Source organism: Nicotiana sylvestris, chromosome 10 (genome assembly GCF_000393655.2).
Source record: "Nicotiana sylvestris chromosome 10, ASM39365v2, whole genome shotgun sequence".
NCBI lineage: Eukaryota > Viridiplantae > Streptophyta > Magnoliopsida > Solanales > Solanaceae > Nicotiana > Nicotiana sylvestris.
Genome location: NC_091066.1, coordinates 151595376 through 151622448, shown reverse-complemented (window position 1 = coordinate 151622448; position 27073 = coordinate 151595376). Strand labels below are relative to the sequence as shown.

The window sequence follows — 27073 nt, the reverse complement described above, 5'->3', positions numbered from 1 at the left end:
AAATATATGAATAAATTTTTATTCACCAACAAATAATGTTATCTAGGTCCAAAAAGTAAGCATTTCAGAGATAATATTAGAAGTTATAACTCGATGTTTTCTTTTACCTCAATGGGAGGAAAAGGGGCCAAGAATATTCAAATTATCTGGACAAAACTATCATCAAATCGGGAGTTTATTGCCTCCTGAAGGATCCACTCCCAAGTTTACCCAATTATATATATACGACACAGAAAAGGAAGTTCAGAATAGAATTCATGCACTGGGGTTAGTATTTAATTATTCCAAATTTATATATCCATGAATAATCTAACAAAAACATAAGTTAGACCAATTTTATAAAAACCTATGTTTATGCAGTCGTGGTGATAGAATAAACCAACTTCATGCTGAAATTGTTCAAGATCTGAAACAAATGCTTGATGACCAAAATGTTTTGACAAAGTCATTTAGAATGGTGAGAGACAAAATTCAGGAAGATAGTCAGTCCAATGTTAGACTCAGATTAATAGGAAAACGGAACTATGATGGAAGAAGATACAACATACCTACTATTTCAGAGGTTGCTGCTTTGGTAGTGGGAGATTTTGATGTATCTAGATGTGACCGAGACATCATTGTTGAAACACAATCTGGACATCTACAAAGGATAAATGAGTTGAATGCTGCCTATTTAGGTCTTCAGTATCCTTTATTGTTTCCATTTGGTGAAGATGGTTATAGAGAAGACATTCCTTTAAATGGAAATGATGAATCAAGTGGAGGAAGGAATTTTGTTAGCATACGTGAATATTTCGCATACAAAATTCAAGAAAGAAATGGCGAATTACCAACAATTGTGAACTCAAGACGATTATTTCAACAATTCTTGGTCGATGGATTCACAATGGTTGAATCATCTAGGTTGAAATATATCAGAACTCATCAAAAATAATTGCGAGCTCATATGTATAAAGGATTAGAAGATGCAGTTTTACAAGGAGAGATAAATCCTTCCTCTCAAGGTAAACGGGTAATTCGTTCATCCAGCTTCACAGGGGGTGCAGGATACATGATTCAAAACTATCAAGATGCTATGGAAATCTGCAAGTGGGATGGATATCCAAATCTCTTCATCACATTTACTTGCAACCCAAAGTGGCCTAAAATAAGTAGATTTGTAAAGAGCAAGGGCTTGCAACCAGAAGATCGCCCATACATTTTATCTAGGGTGTTCAAAATCAAATTGGATCGTTTAATAAAGGATTTGAAAGAGAAACAAATTTTTGGATCGTTTAGATCAGGTATATATTTAATCTATTTTAATAAATTCTTATCATATTTGTAATCTCATTTAATAAAGCTTTTTGTCTAACATATAAATTACAACCAATTACCCCAATCTCAAATTATTATTTTTTGCAGTGATATATACTATAGAATTCCAAAAGCGTGGGTTGCCTCATGCACACATATTGCTCTTTCTTCATAATAAATATCCAAATGTTGGAGACATAGATCAAATCATTTCAGCAGAAATACCCGATGAATCGGTCGATCCGAATTATTATATGGCCGTGAAGAATTTCATGATGCATAGCCCGTGCGGTTCTGCTAGAAAATCATCTCCTTGCATGCGTCATGGTAGATGTACAAAACACTTTCCAAAGAAGTTTGTACAAAATACCACAATCGATGAAGATGGATATCCTGTATATAAAAGAAGGGACAATGGTAGAACTATCCAGAAAGAAGAAATTGAATTGGATAACAGGTACGTGGTGCCACACAATATATATTTATTGTTGAAGTATGACACACATATAAATATTGAATGGTGCAATCAATCTCGGTCAATCAAGTACTTATTTAAGTACGTTAATAAGGGTCATGATCGTGTGACATCAGCTTTTTCTCAAAGTGTGCATGAGGAAGACTCATCGGCTATTGATGAAATAAAAATGTATTATGATTGTCGATACATATCACCATGTGAAGCTGCTTGGAGAATTTTTAAATTCCCAATTCAGCATAGAGAACCTTCGGTAGAGAGACTTTCCTTTCATCTACCAAATGAACAAACAATTATTTTCTCTGATAATGATCCAATTGATGATGTTGCCAATAGACCAAGTGTAAAGGAATCAAAGTTTTTAAGCTGGTTTGAGGCAAATAATACATATGAAGAAGCAAGAGAATTAACTTATGCAGAATTTCCTCTTAAGTTTGTGTGGAATAAAAAACTCAAAAAGTGGGAAAAAAGAAGAAATTCTGCATTTTCAATAGGGAGAATATTCTTTGTACCCCCTGGAAGTGGAGAGCAATATTACCTTCGAATGTTGTTGAATGCCGTTAAAGGACCTAAGGGTTATGATGATTTACGCAGAATCAACAATAAAGACCATTTAACTTTTAGAGATGCATATTATGCACTTGGTTTATTAGATGATGACAAAGAGTATATAGATGCGATAAAGGAGGCAAGTAATTGGGGAATGCCATCATATCTTAGGCAATTATTTGGTATGTTACTATTATCCAATTCAATGTCACGACCAGAATGTGTTTGGGAGGCAACATGGATTTTATTATCAGATGATATTTTACATGAAGAAAGAAGAATATTGGATAATCTAGGTATACAATTCAACCATCTTCTTAAGATTTTAATATTATAAAATTGTTTAAATATTTTGGTGTTTTTTTTCCATACAAAATTAAATGTTACTATAATAAACGATTTACATTTACGCTTGCAACTTATAACCAATTAATTATTAATATTGTTTTTATGGAAACATAATTATGTAGCCTCCCAATTAAGTAAAATAACATTAATTTGCTTTCACTATTTATAAAGGAAATAATATTGCTCTTATCTTTATATGAGTCATGCCAACTATATATTTTTATGATTAATTAATTAATTATATACTTTTGTTATTTTAGAGGCTGAGCTAACGAACGATGAACTAAAGAATCGTTGTCTACAGAAGTTGGAAAATTTGTTGAAAGGTTGCGGAAGAACGTTATACAATTTTCCAACAATGCCAAGACCGGTTTTTAATGAAGAAAAAGTTGACAACACCAATAGACTAATATGTGAAGAACTGCGTTATAATAGGTGCTCTTTGTCTAAAGAACATGAACAATTATTGGTTAAATTGACAAGTGAGCAAAAGTTAGTCTATGTCAGAATTATCAAATCAGTTAATGAGGACAAAGGTGGATTTTCTTTTTATATGGTCATGGAGGAACCGGGAAGACATTTATTTGGAGGACTTTGTCATCTGCCATCAGATGTAAAAGATATATTGTGTTAACAGTTGCATCAAGCCGAATTGCGTCTCTTTTGTTACCAGGAGGACGAACAACTGATTCTAGATTTTCAATCCCACTCAATGCAACTGAAGATTCAACATGTAATATCAAACAAGGTACTCCTTTATCAAAATTGATAAAGGATATCAAACAAGGTACTCATTTATTTGGAGGACTTTGTCATCTGCCATCAGATGTAAAGGATATATTGTGTTAACAGTTGCATCAAGCCGAATTGCGTCTCTTTTGTTACCAGGAGGACGAACAACTCATTCTAGATTTGCAATCCCACTCAATGCAACTGAAGATTCAACATGTAATATCAAACAAGGTACTCCTTTATCAAAATTGATTATCAAAACAAAGTTAATTATTTTGGATGAAGCACCAATGTTGCATAGATATTGTTTTGAAGCTCTAGACAGAACTCTAAGAGATATTCTTAGATTTAAAGATGCATCCAATTTAGATCGTCCATTTGGAGGAAAAACCGTTATTCTTGATGGTGACTTTAGACAAATACTTCCAGTCATTCCAAAAGGTACTAGACAAGATATTGTTAATGCTACCCTTAATTCTTCATATTTGTGGAATCACTGTCAAGTATTAAAGCTAACAAAAATATGAGGTTGGAAGGAAATCAGGTGGATTCACATTTGAATGATCTAAGACAATTTTCTGATTGGATTTTAGCAATAGGTGATGGTATGATTGGAAATTCTGTTGATGGTATCGATAAAGTTCACATCCCTGATGATCTTATCATCAATAATTGCGATCCAATTTGTGCGATTGTGGAAAGTACATATCCAGATTTTTTAAGTCATTGCAGTGATATAACATACCTGAAACAAAGAGGAATTCTTGCTCCCACTCTTGATATGGTTGAATCAATCAACGAATACATGGTTTCGGTAAACAATAGTCAACCAAAAATATTTTTTAGTTCCGACACAATTTGCATGTCAGACGATGCTTTTACAGGTTTGGAACACGTACATACACCTGAATTTCTAACCACTATTAAGTGTTCTGGAATTCCAAATCATGTTATCACTTTGAAAGTGGGTGTCCCAGTGATGTTATTGAGAAATATAGACCCATCTTCAGGGCTATGTAATGGAACAAGATTAATCATCACTAGACTGGGAAATCGGGTTATTGAAGCAAAAATTTTATCGGGAAATATGGCTAGACAAAAGGTCTTCATTCCGAGAATGTCATTAACTCCATCTGATGCAAGAATACCTTTTAAGTTCCAACGAAGACAATTTTCAATAGTTGTATCGTTTGCAATGACGATAAACAAAAGTCAAGGACAATCTTTATCGCATGTTGGGTTATATTTGAAAAAACCGGTGTTCACACATGGCCAACTTTACGTTGCTCGATCACGGGTTACAAAAATAAAGAGATTAAAGATTTTGGTTTATGACGATGATGGAGAAATTTCAAATGAAGCGATAAATGTGGTTTACAAAGAGGTTTTCCGTAATTTACTTGGAGAATGAAAGGAAATCTGATACCTTTTAGCCAACTTTTTGTTCTCATGCATCTGTCTTTCGGAAAACCATATTGTAAATAATCTTCAGAAACAATACTTGCCAACTTCAATAGGTATGGTTAACTGCGATCATATGTTTTATTTTTAAAATTATCTATTTGTTTTTAAACACATTGATTATATTGCTTCTAACGACATGTTGGTGTTGGCAGTTGCTGCTGTGAAAGTTATTAATACTCGATCATGTGCCGGAAACAAACTTCCAAAGCATGCATGTCATTTAGCTTCCTCGACTATGCATCTCGGTTCAATTTAAACGCAAGTTTCTACCTTTCATTTTAATATCTTCTTATTAATTAGTTGTGATAGCCGAAATTAACAGCTTTCATTTTTCTGTCATTTGGATGATAAAACATTGTATTCTCCACATAAAGCATTTCAGCAATTCTTATTATCTAAGAAGAGCAATTGTAATTGTAAAAGCCAACAATCATCTTGGACAGCATGGGATCATTCGAAAACACATCCATTTATGCACCTGTTTTTGTTAACTTACCACCCTCATCAAGGGAAACAAGCGCAAACAACAGATGCAGGCCTTTAAGTAGACTTTCAGTTGCTGTACTCTACATGAAGTAAAAGTGCATCAAGTATTTAATCCCTTGAGTAAGAGCACGACATTTTCTATATTTTTCCTTTTTATTTCAGTAACTGTCTTATCTTACAAATTGTTAATGTAGCTATGTGCAGTGTATAATAGAAAGCACTTTCCATTCGCTGTTTGTCCTGATCGAGCAGAACTTTGGTTTTCAGACGTCGTGGATATGGGAGCGACCATCAATGACTCGATTCCTTTCCGAGGTTTGTAACACTGAATCTTAACTTTATAGAATTTATCGTAGTAACATTATAAAATATGTATCATTAACCATATTGGAAGAAATCAAGTTGCTTAAGTTTTATGTTATCTATGTAGTGTAATTATTTCTTCATACAAATTTATTACAGTTTTGTATGGTAGCCAACTTTTGCCACATATCGTCAAATTATATTTAGTTACTTAAGATCGAAAATACAAAACCAGCGCTAATTAAGGCGATGTTTCCAATATAGCCTTAATATTTTCTTATCGGTTTTATTGAAGTATCTAATTGCCTACTAGCTCAAACTAAGGCTACACAAGGTGGAGCCAACAAGATGAATAGGTTATTGAAGAGGATATATTACCAGATGGTCCTTATGAAGAGGAGGAATCATCTGATAAATAAAATTACCAGGAATAACACAGTGTAAATAACAAAGGTAAGGGCAACAAACAGTAGAAAGAAAGAGAGGAGATGAGGAGAATATAGATTAAGGTTACAGTTGTCAAAAAGGAGATGATGGAGGGGAAGTGCAGAAGAATTTGAATGCTAATCCTAAAAAATATTTACCTCCAGATTAACCTAATATACCTGTTGAAAAACAGGTTGGAGAAACAGGAATATTGGTGGAGCTTGCAGAGGGACAAACTGTGATGTTGCAGACAGAAGCTGAAACTGGGAAGGCCAATTTAGGTGCCTCAGTTCTATTGATTCATGTGATAATACAGAAGCATGAGCAGCACGTACTGACCAAAAATTTGTTGCAGCAGTAAACAAACTTCATGACAAAAACAATACAGTCATAGTTCCAACAGGTATGCAGCAGCAGTTAGTTGACCCAATGTCAGTCAGAGGCAACAATCATGTTGGACAGAACCGTCTGTCAATTTCATGATCGAAGTAAACCTCATGTGTATTATTTTAAATTTATAGGTCGCTAATGAAGATAATTTGTTGATCGATATTGCAAACTCATCAGCCAACATAGTATATCTATTGCCGCAACAATGATCCATGAAGATTTGAATGCACACTTATATGGAACTAAGATGAAGAGACTATTTAAATACCCTATGTAATTTGGATGCTAAAAACTGAACGTCATTTGTATTCTTTTATATTTGTAGGTCTGTAATGAAGATAACGAGTTTATCGATATTGCAAACACATCAGCCAACATACGTATATCTATTGCCGCAACAGTCGTCGAAGAAGATTTGAATGCACGGTTATATGGAATTATGCTCAACACTGTGTTTAAAATACAGAAATCAGCTTTACTTATTGCATATGTAATAGTTGGAGAAATCAAACACATTCTTATAAGTTATTTTATTAGTTAAATTGTTATGAACAACATATTTTTAGCTTTTCATGTGGAGAGGATTAAGGTTGGATATTTGCCAGACACTGTGACTGTACAAGTCGAGAATGCAGTAGTCAACTTCTTCATCCATTTAGTAGAGCAACAAGATCAAATAGTCATATAACTTCATCCATATGCTTTGTTTAAGTGTTTCTGACAGTTGAGTTCCAAGTCTATATTCAAATTAGTTCAACGGCAGCTAAAGAAAAAATAAGCCTGAATAAGAATTCACTAAATCCTGCTCACATGTATCCAATTTTGAAATTGTAAATGAAAGCGTAATACATTAGGATCGCACCATAACAATATATGACAGTCTAAAAGAGTCGTAGCTACCTTAGCTATTTAGTTATGTATATAATCTTCTTTATCAAACTGTGTGTTTCTGATTTGCTTTTAACTACAAAACAATAACTAGACAGAAAAATAGCTGGAAAAAATTAAAGAAATTGCCACAGAAAAAACTGCCACACAACCTCTACCCATTTAACCCCCACGTTCTGCCACTCCTACAGTAACAACAAATGCACATTCCAACCATCTCCTTAACAACTCCATCCACAAATCTTCCCCACTTACACACCATACCCACTTCCACACTATTATCTTCCCATGATATTATAAAATCTGATGAAAAAGGAGACGGTAAAAGAAGAACAAGTGACAGAAAAACGAAAACTGATAAACTCCAAAGATATTACGTACAATTTATTTCTGGAAAATCTCGATAGCGGCATCTCTCTAAATTTCACTCGATAACAGCGGTATGATGTTTATATCACTTTTTAATTTCGTATGTAGAAGTAGATTCGTGTTGTCAACTTATTAATATACTAACTTACATAAGCCTCCGTACCTAAATACTTATATTGTAATTAATATACTACCTTATAATATATTTCTTAGGTAAATAAACAGAATTAGCAACACAACTGTTATTTACAATACGTTTGTTTCTTTTTTTGACAGAGTGGTTACATGTCTTGAATTGCTAAAACTTATGAAATTCTTATTTTGCCTTTAATTTTCAGAATTGCTCAATCGATTTGTTTAACAATGTGTTCTGATGTCCTGTAACATTCGAAATAGCTTTAGCAAAGTTTTGTTTAATTTTTATAACTGTTAATTCTCAACCAATGAAGCTTTAAATCCAATATTGATGTTTGTGCTTCATTCAGCTTACAATGTCTATTCAAAATATTGTTTAAATCCATCAATATGTTCAAATAATATGCATGTAGTATGTTATAACATTGACATGTTGTAGCCTTACTTATTGTTTCATTGGTCATATTTCAGATATGACTAAAAAATGACACGTTCGAATTAGTCCAAATGAGAGTTCTCAAATTCAAGAAATGGGAGAACGTATAAGGGTACGATGTCGCAACGTTTATTCCATTAATCATTCTGACTCAAAGACTGAAGTCATCCGTAATGTCCCAGTTGTGATACAAAATAAGTTAAGGGATCGAAGGGTTGCACGAAGGGAAAGAGAAAAGAAATTTAGCGAGCTTAGGGCTTCACTAAATGAAGACATTGCTAATTATCAGGTTACTAGAGATGCACTATTTGATGCTATTGATCAGACGAAACTATCAGATTGGCATGCATTAGCAATATTAATAGATTCAGTTGGACAACCTTTAGGTAGTATTTTAACTGAAATTTATCAAGAGGTTTGGCCAAGTAAACCTTTTTGTGTGTATGTTTTTATATTTGAAGCTGAGTGGGAGACCCTGATAGGACCAAACCTGTTGTTGTATGTGAAAGTAGACAAAACAAAAGAAAGAAAAAATAAAAAAGAGATGAAAATATGATGTAAGCGCTTACATCGACATTCTTGTGATGTAAGCGCTTGCCTCAGTATTCTTATGATGTAAGCGCTATCACACCTCCTTTTTCGCCCGCGTGAGGGGTGAAGGAGTTTTTTCCAATTAAAAGACAATCGAAACGGGATTTGTTTATTTATTTCAGAGTCGCCACTTGAGAGATTTAGGGTGTCCCAAGTCACCAATTTAATCCCGAATCGAGGAAAAAAATGACTCTGTATTACAGTCCGCGAACCAGAAATCTGGATAAGAAATTCTGTTAACCCGGGAGAAGGTGTTAGGCATTCCCGAGTTCCGTGGTTCTAGCACGGTCGCTCAACTATCATATTCGGCTTATTTATCTGATTTTATACAATTATGAGTTCATGTGCAAGTTTTAACTCTTTACCGCTTTTATTATTATATTTTTAAAAAGAATGTGAACATCATTTAAAAAACATGTCTTTGGATTGCGTCACATGAAATGCACCCGCAATCCGGAATACATTTTTATTCAATGTTTTGGGATTTGGATTTGGGTCGCATGAAATGCACACCCGAGTTTAAAAAGGTAAGATTATTAAAATGCGTGCCTAAAGCGATTAGCGTATTATTATTTTGGGTAAGTCCGTGGAGTTCGCTAAGCGGCCGATCCCGAGTGCTAAGTAATTAACACATACATTTTTATGAGGGCCCCACAATCTGTGCGTTTTATTTGGCGAGGCTCGTCTCATTTTTATTTAAAAGGATAAACCTACAGTGACTATATTTTTTCTATTAATTTCGTCTCTAAAATAAAATAAAATCTCCCAATTAATTACATGCTAAAAGAATAAATAAAAATAAAAAAGGACGTAACTTATTAGTTATTAGTTTACGGCTAATGCAAATGGAAAATTGCAATCGAGTTTGTATAAAGAGAGATTGCTTTCATTCTATATTCTATTATTTAATAACACTAGAACATGAGGTTGACACACAATAATATCAAAACAAATTAACTATTCTTTGATTAATTTAAACTGACATTATTAGATGAAGGAGTTATTATACATATGCAACCTCATTACTCATTAATCAGTCAACTACATTTTTATACAAAGAAAGGAAAACTCTATTCAAGCACAAATCTAAACAGGAGGAATTTAACAGGAACAAAGCCTAGTCAATACTTCATTTGGCGTCAAGCCAAAAGCGTACAAATGTGTACCTCGAAATGGCAATACAAGAAGAAAAGAAGGAGGAGTCAGCAGCAGTAATAACACAACAACGCAACAGCAACCCAACAGCAGCAATTCGAACCAGATTCAAGGCTCGGAAAAATTTGAAGAAAACCAAACAAGCTCGATAGAACAGCCCAGAAAGTTTATGAAAAGACTAAACAACAACAACCAACATTACCACAAACAGACTAAACAAGCGTGTATTAAACCCGAAACTAAACTCCTCTCTCACTTTGTTTTTATTTTCTCTTTTTAAACTCTCCAACACTCTCTTGAGATTTTCAGAATGTCTTCCTCTTCCCAAAAATCCTCTCTCTAAAAACTCTTCCCTTTCTATGTCAAAATGACTCTTATTTATAGCCAGACTCTTGTCTTGAACCACTAACCCGAAATATTCCTCTAATTGCATGCCTTGCCCCCACTACTTAATGTTTTTCTTATTTAATTCCCTTGTCCCCCATGCCTACATGTTTTGTCCCCCACTATATTAAACAACTACATTATTCCCCACTAACTTATGTCTTGTCCCCCACTATATTAAACAATTATATCAACCCCCCACTAACTTCATGTCTTGTCCTCCACCATGTACTATTTTAATATTATTAATGTCTAGTGGACGGAACACTCAGATTAAATAATTGTTCAAATTTTCAATTCCAAAAATACCCTTCCGACCTTACTGAAATTATCATTTTACCCCTGAAAGTACTGCAATTTACCAATCTACCCCCATCAGCTATAACCAATTCACCTAATCAATTCCAACCAAAATACAGCAAATATAACCAATTCCTAAACAAATTCAATCAACAAATTCAAACAAAATCTAACAATATTACAGTCAAGACGAAGGATTCTAGTCATCAAACTAACATATTTCTATATTAAAAACTAAATCCTTTTAAATTAATAAGAACAAACCGAAGAAATAATTAATTGAACTTCAACTTAAAACTAACAACATTATAATTAAACTAACAATTTCTACATAGAAATAAACAAGAAAAAATGAAACAAACTGAAGAAAATAACAAAACGATAAACACGAAATTAATATCAAACATATCTGATTTCAGATCCAAAAATATCAAACAAATTACGGACAGAAACGAAACTTAAACCAACTCACCGGATCGGAACGACGATGAACTCGAACGAAAACAAATCTTCCCGGAAACAATTATCGCACCAAAATAATTCGACGCCGAAGACGACTACGAACGGACCATCGAAGAAGATGGTTGTTTGGTGTCGTTTGAAAAATGAAGTAGTTGCGAGGAGAATTGGTTTTGAATAAGATGCTCGACGAGGCAGCAGCAACGCAGAAGAAGCAGATGCTGGACGAAGCTGGACGAAAAGAATATCAAATGAGGCTGGACGAAGCAGAAGGCAACAGCAACGTAGCAGGTGCAGCTGGTTTTGAATCAGATGCTCGACGAGGCAGTCATGGGAGGTGAAGCAGAAGCGATGGTGGTGGTTTGGGCAGTGGTGAGCGGAGGAGAATGACGAAGAAGACGAAGTAGCAGAAGCAGCAGACATGGTGATTTGGACGTGAAGCAGATGTAAAAAGGGGCAACCACGGGACGTGAGACGTTGAAACTGCGCACAACAGCAGCTCACGTCGACGAACTTGTGGTCGTCCATGGCGGGGTTGTGCGATGTGGTCGTGGTGTTGATCCAGTGGTTGTGAGGACTGTGCGTTTGAGCTGGAGATGGTGAAGGAGAAGAGGAGGCAGCCATGGTTGGGGAGCTTGGGGGGTTGTTCATGGTGAGGGTGAAGAGAAAGAGAGGGGGGAATGGGTTTAGGTTTAGGTTTAGGTTTAGAAAATGAAATGAAGATTAGGAGGGGTTAGGTCATTTGGGGTTATGGGGCGGACCGGGTCGGGTCGACCCGGTGGGTCTTTGGGTTGGATAAGGGGTTATTTAGTTTGGGTAGAGGTGTTTTGGGCCTAGGTTCAAAATTGAGGAAGAGGCCCAATTTCGATTTTTCTTTATTTTTTGCTCTCTTTTCTTTTACTTTCTAATTAATAAAACTAAAATTCTAAATTAAGTTATAAACTAAATTAACTTATCAAAAATACTAACTAATCTCTAGCAACATTTATCACACAAAATTAAACACCCATTAAAACAAAATTGCACAATTTGATATTGAATGCTAAAAAAATACAAACGATGCATATTTTTGTAATTTTTATTCTTGTAAAACAAACTTAATTACTCCTAATTGTAGAATTAAATCCTAAATGCAAATGCGACATATTTTTTTATTTTTTTATTAATTTAACAAATAAACATGCATGGACAAATACAAATAATTATCCTAAAATGCCGCGAAAATTCTCAAAATTGCACACAAAGGAAAATCGTTTTATTTTGAATTTTTTTTGGGAGTAATTCTTTCAAAGGGCAAAAATCACGTGCTTACAGCTGCCCCTCTTTGTCCGAAAACACGAAGAGTTTTCGTGCAAAGATAAAGTTAACGATTTTTGCCCATCTGAGTACTCCGTGTGAAGCATTGTTTATTTGAAAAAGATTTAACCGAACCTTTGCTTCAAAGGTTTCCTACATATCCCTGGCTAGAAGGGAATCAGGTTAATGTAGTTTGGGAAGTTTTGGTAGCTGAGACTACCATGGGACTGCAATGTTACTGCTGTTGCATGATGTTATTACTGCTTACCGATCTCCTTATTACACCGTGCTTAAAAGAAAAATCAAGAAGCTAGGCTAGACTACGGATTACAAGATCCCATCTATCTTCCATTTGTTCTTGATGCCTTGCTTTCTCGTCGGCTTACGTCTATTCCGGTGCTTCTTTCTTCCGAGAACTGACGGGGATGACACTGGCCTCTTGCTTCTCTGAATACCAATTCTCACTGTCTGGTTCGATCCGCTGGGGATATGGCTTCCTTCATTAAGCTTTTAGGTGGTTCCTCTGGGGATACGGCTTTCTTCATCAAATTTGTTATGCTGGGCATAATTTAATGTTCACATGCCGCTTCTTTCAAAATGCGTCTTTTCTTCCTTTTGACTCATGCGCTTGAATTTGCGCTGGGACCTCTTGTTGCAACCTTCTGCTTTCCGGTGAGTTGCTGGTTTCAAGACCTGAAATGTAAGGACTGAAATTTATCTAAAAACATGAAAAGTATTCCTCTCGTTATACAGGTGGGCGCCTATCTATCTAAAAACATGAAAGTATTCCTCTCGTTATACAGGTGAGCGCCTATCTATCTAAAAATATGAAGGTATTCCTCTCGTTATACAGGTGGGCGCCTATTTATCTAAAAACATGAAAGGTATTCCTCTCGTTATACAGGTGGGCACCTATCTATCTAAAAACATGAAAGTATTCCTCTCGTTATACAGGTGGGCGCCTATTTATCTAAAACATGAAAGTATTTCTCTCGTTATACAGGTGGGCGCCTATCTATCTAAAAACATGAAGGTATTCCTCTCGTTATACAGGTGGGCACCTATTTATCTAAAACATGAAAGTATTCCTCTCGTTATACAGGTGGATGCCTATTTATCTAAAAACATGAAAAGTATTCCTCTTGTTATACAGGTGGGCGCCTATCTATCTAAAAACATGAAAAGTATTCCTCTTGTCATACAGGTGGGCGCCTAATTGGTAAAGACATGAAAAGTATTCCCTTGTTATACAGGTGAGCGCCTAATTGGTAAAGACATGAAAAGTATTCCCTTGTTATACAGGTGAGCGCCTAATTGGTAAAGACATGAAATGTATTCCCTTGTTATACAGGTGGGCGCCTAATTGGTAAAGACATGAAAAGTATTCCCTTGTTATACAGGTGGGTGCCTAATTGGTAAAGACATGAAATGTATTCCCTTGTTATACAGGTGGGCGCCTAATTGGTAAAGACATGAAATGTATTCCCTTGTTATACAGGTGGGCGCCTAATTGGTAAAGACATGAAATGTATTCCCTTGTTATACAGGTGGGCGCCTAATTGGTAAAGACATGAAATGTATTCCCTTGTTATACAGGTGGGCGCCTAATTGGTAAAGACATGAAATGTATTCCCTTGTTATACAGGTGGGCGCCCATCATATCCTTTTCGAGGGCGGACAGACCCATCATATCCTGTTCGAGGGCGGATAGACCCATCATATCCTATTCGAGGGCGGACGAACCCAAAATATACTATTTGAGGGCGGACGAACCCAAAATATCCTATTCGAGGGCGGACGAATCCAAAATATCCTATTCGAGGGCGGACGAATCCAAAATATCATATTCGAGGGCGGACGAACCCAAAATATCCTATTCGAGGGCGGACGAACCCAAAATATCCTATTCGAGGGCGGACGAACCCAAAATATCCTATTCGAGGGCGGACGAACCCAAAATATCCTATTCGAGGGCGGACGAACCCAAAATATCCTATTCGAGGGCGGAAGAACCCAAAATATCCTATTCGAGGGCGAATGAACCCAAAATATCATATTCGAGGGAGGATGAACCCAAAATATCATATTCGAGGGTGGATGAACCCAAAATATCCTATTCGAGGGCGGATGAACCCAAAATATCGTATTCGAGGGCGGATGAACCCAAAATATCCTATTCGAGGGCGGATGAACCCAAAATATCCTATTCGAGGGTTGATGAATACAAAATATCCTATTCGAGGGCGGATGAACCCAAAATATCCTCAAAACTTGAAATTGTCTTACCTCCGGCTGTTTTTCAAAAAATCGTGTTGTCTTGCTATCTCTTAAAACTTGAATTGATTTCCTCGTTCCTCCGAGAAAATTTTCGACAATGGCAGAAAATTTTCTGCCCCAGTTTTGGTGCTTTTCCTTGTGGCATGTTTTTCTCCATTAATAAGTTTTCCTTTTCTTGCTTCAAATCAAAGAAAATTTGTTAGTTTTAAAACATGGTGAGTGATCGTGACACTCCTGCTGGGGATGGTTTTTCCCTTTCTCCCTTCCCCACTTAGTGTTTCATTACGCTATCAAAACTTGCTGGGGATTATTTTGCTGGGGATGAATTTTCCTTTTCTTCCTTCCCCACTCTGTGTTGTCCGACCCTCTTGGAACTTGGTCGAAAATCTGTCGAGGATGCTTCTTCATCTCGATGATCTGCTGGGGATAACACTGCAAACCGCTGAGTACCACTGCTGGGGATAATCACTGCTGAGGATAACTCTGCTGAGTAAAAATATGTTATCTTACTCCTTCCAAAACTACTTCCTTTAAGTAGGATGTTTCATTCCTCTGCAAACTATTTCCTTTTGCAAAACTGGTTTTTCTCTCTTTTTTTCTTTCTTTTTTTTTTTAATTTTTTTCTTTGTTTTGTTAGCTTCTTTCTTCGAAGACTACCTCCCTTAAAACTCATTTTGCCTTTCCCCGAAAAACTGTTGGGGATACCTCTTTTCACCAAACTTGTGTTATACTTGTCACACCTCCTTTTGGCCCGCGCCTCATGGGCGCAGAGGGAGTTTTTCCAATTAAAGGACAATCAAAACGGGATTTGTTTATTTAATTCAGAGTCGCCACTTGGAAGATTTATGGTGTCCCAAGTCACCAATTTAATCCCGAATCGAGGAAAAGAATGACTTTGTATTACAGTCCGCGAACCAGAAATCCGGATAAGGAATTCTGTTAACCCGGGAGAAGGTATTAGGCATTCCCGAGTTCCGTGGTTCTAGCACGGTCGCTCAACTGTCATATTCGGCTTGTTTATCTGATTTTATACAATTATGAGCTCATGTGCAAGTTTTAACTCTTTACCGCTTTTATTATTATAATTTTTTTTAAGAATGTGAACATCGTTTAAAACATGTCTTTGGATTGCGTCACATGAAATGCACCCGCAATCCGGAACAAATTTTATTCAATGTTTTGGGATTTGGATTTGGGTCGCATGAAATGCACACCCGAGTTTAAGAAGGTAAAATTATTAGAATGCGTGCCTAAAACGACTAGCGCGTGGTTATTTTTGGAAAAAGCCGTGAATTTCGCTAAGCGGCCGATCCCGAGTTCTAAGTAATTAATACATACATTTGTGAGGGCCCCGCAATCTATACGTTTTACTAGGCAAGGCTCATCTCATTTATTATTTTTTTAATGAACAATCCTAAAATGACTATATTTTTCTATTAAAATTAGTTTCTAAAATAAAGAAAGAAAATCCTAATTAATTAGGAGCTTTCAAAAAATTAAGAAAACGTAACATACTAATTGCTAGATTAAGACAAATATTAATGGAAAGGAATTTTACTAAATAAAAAAAAAATTCGAAATCATAAATAAAATAAGAAATTCGACAACTAATATTCAAAAGAAATCAAATATAGCTAGATTGAAGCTCGCATTGTTATATATAAAAAACTATTGGAATTAATTATTCACAACCATTTGAAACTAGATTTAACCATAATTACTAAAGCTTATTAGAAAGTTTATTAAACTTAAACATTGTCTAGTCTTGTTTAGCCTTTAACTAAATTTAGCTACCCATTCATGATTAACCTACTGTTGACCATATTAAAACCTTCACAGCTAATGAATTAACCCGCTTTGCCAAGATGATTCACTAAAGACCAACTTATGTCATTTTCCTCTTATTCCAATTATTAAACACTAATACATGAAATAGCCTAAATACAATCAGTAAAAGAAATGAAGAAAAAGCGAAATTAAAACTTCAAAGTTCCATTCTTCATATGTATTCATGCTTTCATATTTTCAGCTTACAATATCGACAAGGTTACAGCCATGTACCTGGTATTGAATACAAAAGAAGAGGAAGATGAGAATCAGCAGCAGTAGTAACAATACAACACATCAACAACAGTCCAGCAACACAAGAATAGACCAGTAACAGAGTTTGCAAACCGGTGGAGTAGTAACCCAAGAAAGAAGCTTCAAGCTTCGATGAAACAATAACAATTAATGCTGATTTCAAACAATGAAGGAAAGTAGAAGATTTTTTTTTCCAGTTTTGTTCTCCCTCTCCCTGTTTTTTTTTTTCTCTAAGTGTTAAATGAGTCATCTTATACCCAAAGCAAGACTACCTTTTCTTCTTTTTTTTACCCCTTTTTCTTTTTCCCAATATTCTTCTACTATGTATAACTTTTAACTTTTTATTATTACCTATACTATTTCTGATTTTTACTTAAGTAAAAGTAGTCAACACGGACCCCACGATTCCCCTCTTTTTGAATGGTCAAAGAAGACCTCATCATTATCCTCTTTTCTTTTTACTTTATATCATTATGTCTTGTCCCCCACTAACATATGTCTTGTACCCCACTATAATATTTTAATATTAGCTAAATCTGCAATTGATTAGTTCCCGTATTACCCCTAAAACTACTGTTACTGGCCTGATTCAAAAACTGTTCAAACTTCAAACATTGTCTAAAAACTAAAATCCAATTAACAGCTATAACCAATCCACCTAATCAATTAACCAAAATATAGTAGCTATAACCAATCCTTAATCCAATTCAATCAACAAATTCAAATTAAACGATGAACAAAAGAAACAACCGGAATTATTTTGACTGAACAATATTTTTAAACAACATTCTATTTTCAGATTCAACAACAATAACAAACAAGCATGTTCAAATTACTGAGTTTAAATTCAAATTAAGCTTAAACGGAACAAATAAACAGATTCAAATCACTAAATTAAATAACCAATTGAACCTCAAACTAAATCTAACAATATTACAATCAAAACGAAAGATTCAAGTTATCAAACTAACATATTTCTATATTAAAACTAAATCTTTTTTTAAATGAATAAAAACAAACTAAAGAAATAATTAATTGAACTTCAACTTAAATCTAACAATATTATAATTAAACTAATAATTTCTATATTAAAAAATAAACTAGAACAAATGAAACAACCTGAAGCAATAATCAAGAAACGATAAACACGAACAAACAAGAATCAAACATCTACTAATTTCAGATCCGAGAATATCAAAACAAAATACGGACAAAAACGAAACTTAAACCCACTAACCGGATCGGAACGACGACGAACTCGAACGAAAACAAATCTGCCCGGAAACAATTATCGCACCCAAATAATTCGACGACGAAGACGACCCTGAACGGACGACTCATGACTGGAAGATCTCGTCTAGTGAGGATGATATGTGAGGGTGATGTGCGATGAAGAAGACAAAGCAGTAGGGCAGCCATGGATGTCGAGGAAGCTGCTGGTCGATGTTATAGAGGCAGGTCAAGCTGCGCACAATAGCAGCTCACGTAGGGGAGGGAGGCAGCGAAGCAGTAGCAGTCCGTGGTTGTCCATGGCTGGACGTAGTAGAAGGCAGCATTAGCGAGCTATAGCTCGTCCATGGATGGACATAGCAGGAGGCTTCAGTAGAGACACACATGGGAGGTCGACGGACTAGCAGGAGCAACAACACGTAGCCATGGATGAGCTTGGGACAGCTGCGTGTGGTTGAAGACGAGGGCGAGAAAGCTGTGGTCGTTTGGAGACGGACTGGAGCTGGAGGCAGCAGTAGCGATGCATGCCGCTCGTCCATGGCTGGACGTAGCAGGAGCAGTAGTGGCGACAGAAATGAGAGATCGACGGACTGTCGTGGCGTGTGTGTGTGTGTATCGATGAAGAAGATGAGGAGGGCAGCCATGGATGAAGCTTCGCGACTGGAGGAGCTGTTCGTGGGGATGAAGGTGATGAAGGGGTGGTCGGGGTAGTCATGGTTGAAGGAGGAAGATGGGGAAAGGCAGTCATGGGAGGGGTAGGCTTTGGCAACTTGGAGAAGAAGAAGAGGGGGGGGGGTAGCTTTAGGGTTTTTGTTTTTTTGTTCAAGAATGAAAATAGAAAGGGTGGGGTGTGGTTTTGGGTTATGGATTGGGTCGGCCCAGTTTGAAATGGACCGAGTCGTAGGGGAAGGTTGGGCATCTTTGGGCCTATGGTTTAAAATTGAAGAAAAGGCCCAATCCGGTCTTCTTCTATTTTTTGTTCTCTTTTCTTTTACTTATTAATAAAACTAAAAATGTTAAAATTAAATTATAAAAACCAAAATTATCTTAAAATACTAATTAACTTCTAATAATAATTACCATCCAAATTAAATATTAATAAAATAAAATCACACAATTTGGACACTAAATGCTAAAAATGCAAAAGATGCCTATTTTTGTAATTTTTGTTCTTGTAAAACAAACTTAATTATTCGTAATAGCAAACCTAAATCCTAAATGCAAGTGCGACATATTTTTGTATTTTTTATTTATTAATTTAGCAAGTAAACATGCACAGACAAATGCAAACAATACAAGAAAAATAACACAAAATTCACAACAATTGCAAACAATCAAAAAATTGTTTTATTATTTTTTTTTTGAATTTTTGGGAGTAATTCTCCTATAGGGAAAAATCACGTGCTTACAATACTTCCCGAAAATTTTCGAAATGAACGAAAAATTTTCTGCCCCAGTTTGACAATCTTTCTTGTGGCGCATCTTTCCGTCATCGGTAGCATTCCCTGTCCCTGCTTCAAATCAAAGAAAATTTGGTCAGTTTAAAATGTGGTGGTTGGTTGCGATACTCCTGCTGGGGATGCCATCAACCATTCTCCATCTATGCGTTGTCTGTCCATCTTGAAGCTTGGGCTGATACCTTCTGCCCTTCTTGACGATTAATTATTCCCAAACCTCTTAACCATTTTCCCGGTCTCCCTATATGACCTCATGCATTTTCATGACAGCTGATGTCACTTGAAGATCGTGCATGTTCATACAATAACCCGGTCCTCAGAGTTGTCACACCTCCTTTTTCCGCTGGGGATATCCCTCTTCTTTTGTGGCATAGCTCGGAAACTGGCATTTCCCCGACCTTTTAGTCTCATATGAATTTCCCAGATCATGCCCATCGCTCTCCGCATTGTTCTTTCTTGATTTGTCCACGGGCCTTGGGTTTGAGGTCTATAACCTTTGATTTCGGCGAGGATATCCCTCTTGACACTCGATCATCCTTTTGTCAAGTCCCTCTTACTGGGGGGATATCTTTCTTGATACTGGCCTCGCGCTTGTTCCTTGCTGACTATACCACTTGGATGTACTAGTCAGATCTCGTCTTGCATAATTGGAAAGCTGATGGTAGATTTTGAAGTCATTTTTCACTTGTCCTGACCAAACAGACTCTATTGGGGAATTTTTCTATAAAAAGGAAAAAGATAAAACAGAACAGAATAAAAGACAAAGGAAAGAGATGACTCTCTATGAGGAAACTGTAAAATAAAAACCTATCAACTGCGGATACCAACCCTAATGGTCATGACCTGCACATATGGCCTATCCTCTGTCGTTAATCGCCTTTCACAACTTTCGTCTGGTGATTTCCATCTGATTCTCAATCTTTATTCGACTTGTAGTGCCCGAAGGGTTTTCACTGTTAAGCCTCTCTCATTTTGGTTTTTTTCTCTCAACTTTCATCGCCTTATGGCGTCCGTGAAGATTTTCACCGATAAGACTCTCTCATTTGTATCACTTTCCAGCTGGGGATTTGGAGTGTTGCCGATATGACTCTCTCTGCTGGGGATTCTTTTCGGCTATCAATTCATTTCCAGTCCATGATCCTCTTCTCTGTTGGGAATCGGGGTGCTATCCCCGACTTCCGTTTGTATGACTTGGCATCTTTCGAAGACTGGTCAAAAGGTCTTTCTTTGGACCGTAATGTGGGATTTTGGATAGGGCTAGAAAGAAAGGGTATTAGCGGCTCAAAACGAATCAATTTGGGTTCAAAATTTACAACCTTCGGAACCGGCTTTCTCTACATCAAGCACAACTTCTGCCCCAGTTTCTTGCTTGGGGATTTTTATTTTTTTATTTTACACTATGCACACTATGACCGAGCCGTGAAGCGCCTACGTATCCTTTTTTTTGAGGAATCAGGTCAAACGTAGTTCCCAATTCCTCTATTTTCTTCTGACCTTCTTTTGTTTTTGTTATCATTTTTCTTTTCTTTTCTTTTGTTTTTTTTTTCTTTTGTTTTTTTTGTTGTTTTTGTTGCTTTTTTTTTCTTCTTTTTCTTCCACGTTTGGGTTTCTAACCTTCGCTACTGATTCCGAACGAGGGGTATGAAAGAAAATAAATAAGACTCAAAAGGGGTAACGAAGGATGAAGTGTTTAGGTAGCGGAATAAAATGCCTTCGTCATTCCAGTCTTCAAAACATGTCAAGTGCAAACAACACAATTAAACAAAGATTTGTAGCCTCTTCTGATGGTGCTGGACTTGACAATTATATTCACACATTTGCTTTTTCATTTGGCATCTCTAAAGTACCGTTGGACAACACTCTCGACCCTCATGTCAATTTGGCGAATCCTGCTTTTAACAGTTTTCTTTATATTTTACTTTCCCCAGTTCTGCATGACTCGAGCTCCGAATGATCTCAAACCGCCCTTATTTCTTTTAAATGTTCCGATAACCTCTCAATGGTTTTATGATTAACTTTTAAGATTAGGCCCAAACTGTGTGCGCATGTCATGTCACTAGCATTGACGCTGAACAAAAATGATAAAAGAACTAAATAAAAAGATGACTGGAAATAATAAAAGATCGGATTTTGCATTAGACTAACGGTGAAATGGTTTGAATAACAAAACAAACAAAAACAAACTAGAATAAAATCCCAAAACAAACCTGGACAAAACTAAACAAACCGCTATGACAAAAGTGGAAAGATAAGAAAGTTTGACACAAGACAATATCCGGATTACAACCCTAAGAATAATCAGGACAACAGAAATGACAACAAAATAAGCCACCAAAAGCTTCTCTCTTGTTAACCAAGGAACGGAGCATCCTCCCACTTTATCAAACCTGACATCTTAGCCACTGAGCTTCGCATCAATATTGCCAAGACCATTACCAACTTCAATATCATCAACCTCAGTCAACAAGTTCCCAATAGGATTCGAGTGCTTCTGTCATTAGGCCTCATCCCTACAAAGTGTGCATCATGATGTGCAGGTAAAGGATTCTGCGTGATATTCTGGGTGTCATTGTCTTGGATTACAATCAGGTTTTCCTGGATCTTGTGTTTCCGGCTTACCACAAACCAACCACCTTAACTTTCTTTGCGATTCAAAACAAAACAGGTTAGAATGGACTCAGTCGGTCCTCATTATTAACAACATTTTTTCCCTTTTTTTTCTTTTTTTTTTTCATTTTTCTTTCTTTTTTTTCATTTTTCTTTCTTTTTTTCGATTTTTTTTCATCATTTTTTTTGTGTGTGTGTCAAATCTTATGGAGATTGCCTACATATCATGACCCCGCATGAATCAGACCTTGCGTAATTCGGCCAAAATGAAAGGTAACAACAATGAAACATTTTTTTTTTTAGAATTATCAATTTTCATAATAAAACAACTGGGTTTTAAAGGTTTAAAGATGACCTACAAACTCGAAAATCAAACAACCCACATATTCTAATCAAAAGTTTTACAAACTCAAAAACAGACGGCCAACTCCCTTTCTCCATTTGACAAATGCAACCGAACAGTTATTTTTGCAAATATGGCCCCTTCCAAATTTCACATGAATTTTGAGGCCGGGGAGGATTATTTTATGACACTTTACAAACTTGTCCGTTCTTTTATGAAAATAGTCTTTCGACAACTGAAAGATACTCTAAGTCTATTTCGGCAAGAACGGTTTAAGACGCTGCCGAAGTTGGCTCGACTTATTTTGACCAAAAATTCAAACGGTATTCACCTGATCGATGACTCTTTTTTTTCAATTAAAATAAAAGACCTAGTGTTGCAAACACAACCTTTCAGCGTCTCGGGGACAAAGATTTTAAGGCTGCGTTAGCTAACCGGCCAAAATCCTAAAAATGACCCAAGGTGGCTATTTATACAAAGTCAGCCTTCCGGCGTCCCTTTCGGGAACATTCGGCTATTTTTAACAAAAACAGCATCACTCGACTTATTTGTGACTCTTTTTATTGTTTTCCAAAATAGAAGACCCGATATTGCAAACATGGCCTTTTAACGCCTCAGGGATGTAAATGTTTAAGGTTGTGTGGGTCAATCGGTCAAAATCTAAAAAAATGACCCCAAAAGTGGTTGTTTATGCAAGGTCAACCTTCAGACATTCCTTTCGGGAACATTCGGCTATGTTTTGACAAAACAGCGTCAATCGACATATTTATGATCTTTTCTTGTTTTTCAAAATAGAAAACTCAATATTGCAAACACGGCCTTTCAGCGCCTCGGGGACGAAGATTTTTAAGGCTGTGTGGGTCAATTGGACCAAATCTAAAAAATGACCCAAAGGTGGCTGTTTATGCAAAGTCAGCCTTCCGGCATCCCTTTCGGGAACATTCGGCTATGTTTTGACAAAACAACGTCACCCGACTTCTTTATGATGAAATTAAAATTTGAAATATTTTTTTTTTGCTATTTTAGCAAAAGGGGAGTTTGGACCCGATTAGGGCTGCCTACGTATCTCACATCCGGTGAGAATCAAACCAGCGTAGTTCGCCAAATTAACTGAACTATTTTAAAACAGGACCTTTTTTTTTTTCATTTTTGGCAGCAAATAACAAAACCACTTTTAAAGTATGACTCTTTTCATTTTTATTTTTTGGCATTTTCATAAACAAAAAAAAACTATTTTAAAAATAAGACTCTTTTTCATTTTCATTTTTCATGGCAAGACAAACTAATTTCCTTTTCTATTTTTGAAAACAAGACAGAACAACGACTTTTTTTTATTTTTTTTATTTTCAACAAACAATAAAACAACCTATTTTTCCCAAACTAAAATAAAGACTCTTTTCTTTTTCTTTTTCTGCGATCAATTTCCATAAATAAAGACTCTTTTTCTATTTTTCCTTTGCTTTTAGTAAAACAAACTATTTAAAAAAATATATTTTTTAAAATTTCGGCAGAGTTTCGACACTATTTGGACATTGTTATTTTTTTCAAAGCAGAAGATTAACCCTATACACTGCTATTTTTCTTTCTTTCTTTCTTTTTTTTTTCAAATTTTTCCAATATTCAAAACCGGTCAGCATGCAAGTCCAAAGCAAATAAAATGCACAAGCAGTAAGTAGGATGCATCAGGATGGTCTTTTCTGTTTCAGGTTGCTATTCCTAGACGGACCCAACCCCTGTGTTGAGTCCCCTAAGTCAAAAATGCACATGATGCAGATAAGCGTTCCTACTAGGGATCCGGCATGAAGTTGAGTTATTCTAGGTTCAGAACCTGGGTGTTTGTTCTAGACCTGGCTTACCCGAGCGGACAGCTCGAGCCGGGGGGGGGCAGCGTACCGGGGATACAGAAGCTCAACCCGGCTTTGCAACTTATCCGAACCTCGTTCCAAAAAATGGGATTGACTCTAAACAGAAAAGAAGTCACACGAAGTGCACCCTTCTTCATGATTTAGAAGACTCACAGAGGAGATGGGTTTCAGCACTGTTTATATACAGTTCACAAAATATCAAAGCAGTAAAAGCAGTTAGTTAGCACATTAAGCACAGATCATGTAACAAAATCAGATAAAGCTAAACACAACAATTTATTCTAAGCTCGATTTCAGACCCTGAACCAGTGGTTCTGGGTTAACGTCCCCAGCAGAGTCGCCAGAGCTGTCACACCTCCTTTTTCGCCCGCGCGAGGGGTGAAGGAGTTTTTTCCAATTAAAGGACAATCAAAACAGGATTTGTTTATTTATTTCAGATTCGCCACTTGGGAGATTTAGGGTGGCCCAAGTTACCAATTTAATCTCGAATCGAGGAAAAGAATGACTCTGTATTACAGTCCGCGAACCAGAAATCCGGATAAGGAATTCTGTTAACCCGGGAGAAGGTGTTAGGCATTCCCGAGTTCCGTGGTTCTAGCACAGTCGCTCAACTGTCATATTCGGCTTGTTTATCTGATTTTATACAATTATGAGTTCATGTGCAAGTTTTAACTCTTTACCGCTTTTATTATTATATTTTTAAAAAGAATGTGAACATCATTTAAAAAACATGTCTTTGGATTGCGTCACATGAAATGCACCTGCAATCCGGAATACATTTTTATTCAATGTTTTGGGATTTGGATTTGGGTCGCATGAAATGCACACCCGAGTTTAAGAAGGTAAGATTATTAAAATGCGCGCCTAAAGCGATTAGCGTATTATTATTTTGGGTAAGGCCGCGGAGTTCGCTAAGTGGCTGATCCCGAGTGCTAAGTAACCCTGCAATCTGTGCGTTTTATTTGGCGAGGCTCGTCTCATTTTTATTTAAAACGATAAACCTACAGTGACTACTTTTTTTCTATTAAGTTCGTCTCTAAAATAAAAGAAAATCTCCCAATTAATTACATGCTAAAAAAATAAATAAAAATAAAAAAAGGACGTAACTTATTAGTTATTAGTTTACGGCTAATGCAAATGGAAAATTGCAATCGAGTTTGTATAAAGAGAGATTGCTTTCATTGTATATTCTATTATTTAATAACACTAGAACATGAGATTGACACACAATAATATCAAAACAAATTAACTATTCTTTGATTAATTTAAACTGACATTATTAGATGAAGGAGTTATTATACATATGCAACCTCATTACTCATTAATCAGTCAACTACATTTTTATACAAAGAAAGGAAAACTCTATTCAAGCACAAATCTAAACAGGAGGAATTCAACAGGAACAAAGCCTGGTCAATACTTCATTTCGCCTCAAGCCAAAAGCGTACAAATGTGTACCTCGAAATGGCAATACAAGAAGAAAAGAAGGAGGAGTCAGCAGCAGTAATAACACAGCAACGCAACAGCAACCCAACAACAGCAATTCAAACCAGATTCAAGGCTCGGAAAAATTTGAAGAAAACCAAACAAGCTCGATAGAACAGCCCCGAAAGTTTATGAAAAGACTAAATAACAACAACCAACATTACCACAAATAGACTAAACAAGCGTGTATTAAACCCGAAACTAAACTCCTCTCTCACTTTGTTTTTATTTTCTCTTTTTAAACTCTCCAACACTCTCTTGAGATTTTCAGAATGTCTTCCTCTTCCCAAAAATCCTCTCTCTAAAAACTCTTCCCTTTCTATGTCAAAATGACTTTTATTTATAGCCAGACTCTTGTCTTGAACCACTAACCCGAAATATTCCCCTAATTGCATGTCTTGCCCCCACTACTTAATGTTTTTCTTATTTAATTCCCTTGTCTCCTATGCCTACATGTTTTGTCCCGCACTATATTAAACAACTACATTATTCCCCACTAACTTATGTCTTGTCCCCCACTATATTAAACAATTATATCAACCCCCCACTAACTTCATGTCTTGTCCTCCACCATGTACTATTTTAATATTATTAATGTCTAGTGGACGGAGCACTCAGATTAAATAATTGTTCAAATTTTCAATTCCAAAAATACCCCTCCGACCTTACTGAAATTACCATTTTACCCCTGAAAGTACTACAATTTACCAATCTACTCCCATCAGCTATAACCAATTCACCTAATCAATTCCAACCAAAATACAACAAATACAACCAATTCCTAAACAAATTCAATCAACAAATTCAAACAAAATCTAATAATATTACAGTCAAGACGAAGGATTCCAGTCATCAAACTAACATATTTCTATATTAAAAACTAAATCCTTTTAAATTAATAAGAACAAACCGAAGAAATAATTAATTGAACTTCAACTTAAAACTAACAACATTATAATTAAACTAACAATTTCTACATAGAAATAAACAAGAAAAAATGAAACAAACTGAAGAAAATAACAAAACGATAAACACAAAATTAATATCAAACATATCTGATTACAGATCCGAAAATATCAAACAAATTACGGACAGAAACGAAACTTAAACCAACTCACCGGATCGGAATGATGATGAACTCGAACAAAAACAAATCTGCCCGGAAACAATTATCGCACCAAAATAACTCGACGCCGAAGACGACCACGAACGGACCATCGAATAAGATGGTCGTTTGGTGTCGTT

The 27073-nt window shown here is 36.0% G+C and overlaps 1 protein-coding gene across 1 annotated transcript; it reads left to right on the top strand.

The window, feature by feature from the left end:
- The first annotated feature begins 946 nt into the window (after nucleotides 1-946).
- Nucleotides 947-4811, top strand: LOC104211250 (uncharacterized). Its single transcript, XM_070159788.1, has 6 exons — nucleotides 947-1283; nucleotides 1888-2463; nucleotides 2929-3204; nucleotides 3306-3455; nucleotides 3557-3841; nucleotides 3994-4811. Exons 1-6 carry the CDS (start codon nucleotides 947-949, stop codon nucleotides 4809-4811), a joined length of 2442 nt encoding a protein of 813 aa, XP_070015889.1.
- Nucleotides 4812-27073: the final 22262 nt, after the last annotated feature.

Excerpts from the sequence above, each read along its gene's own strand:
- LOC104211250 (XM_070159788.1), top strand. The coding sequence starts at position 947 with ATGTATAAAGGATTAGAAGATGCAGTTTTACAAGGAGAGATAAATCCT. Across the intron at positions 1,284-1,887 it reads TTTTGGATCGTTTAGATCAG|CTTTTTCTCAAAGTGTGCAT; the intron begins GTATATATTTAA and ends GTGTGACATCAG. Across the intron at positions 3,205-3,305 it reads ATCAGTTAATGAGGACAAAG|TTGCATCAAGCCGAATTGCG; the intron begins GTGGATTTTCTT and ends TTGTGTTAACAG.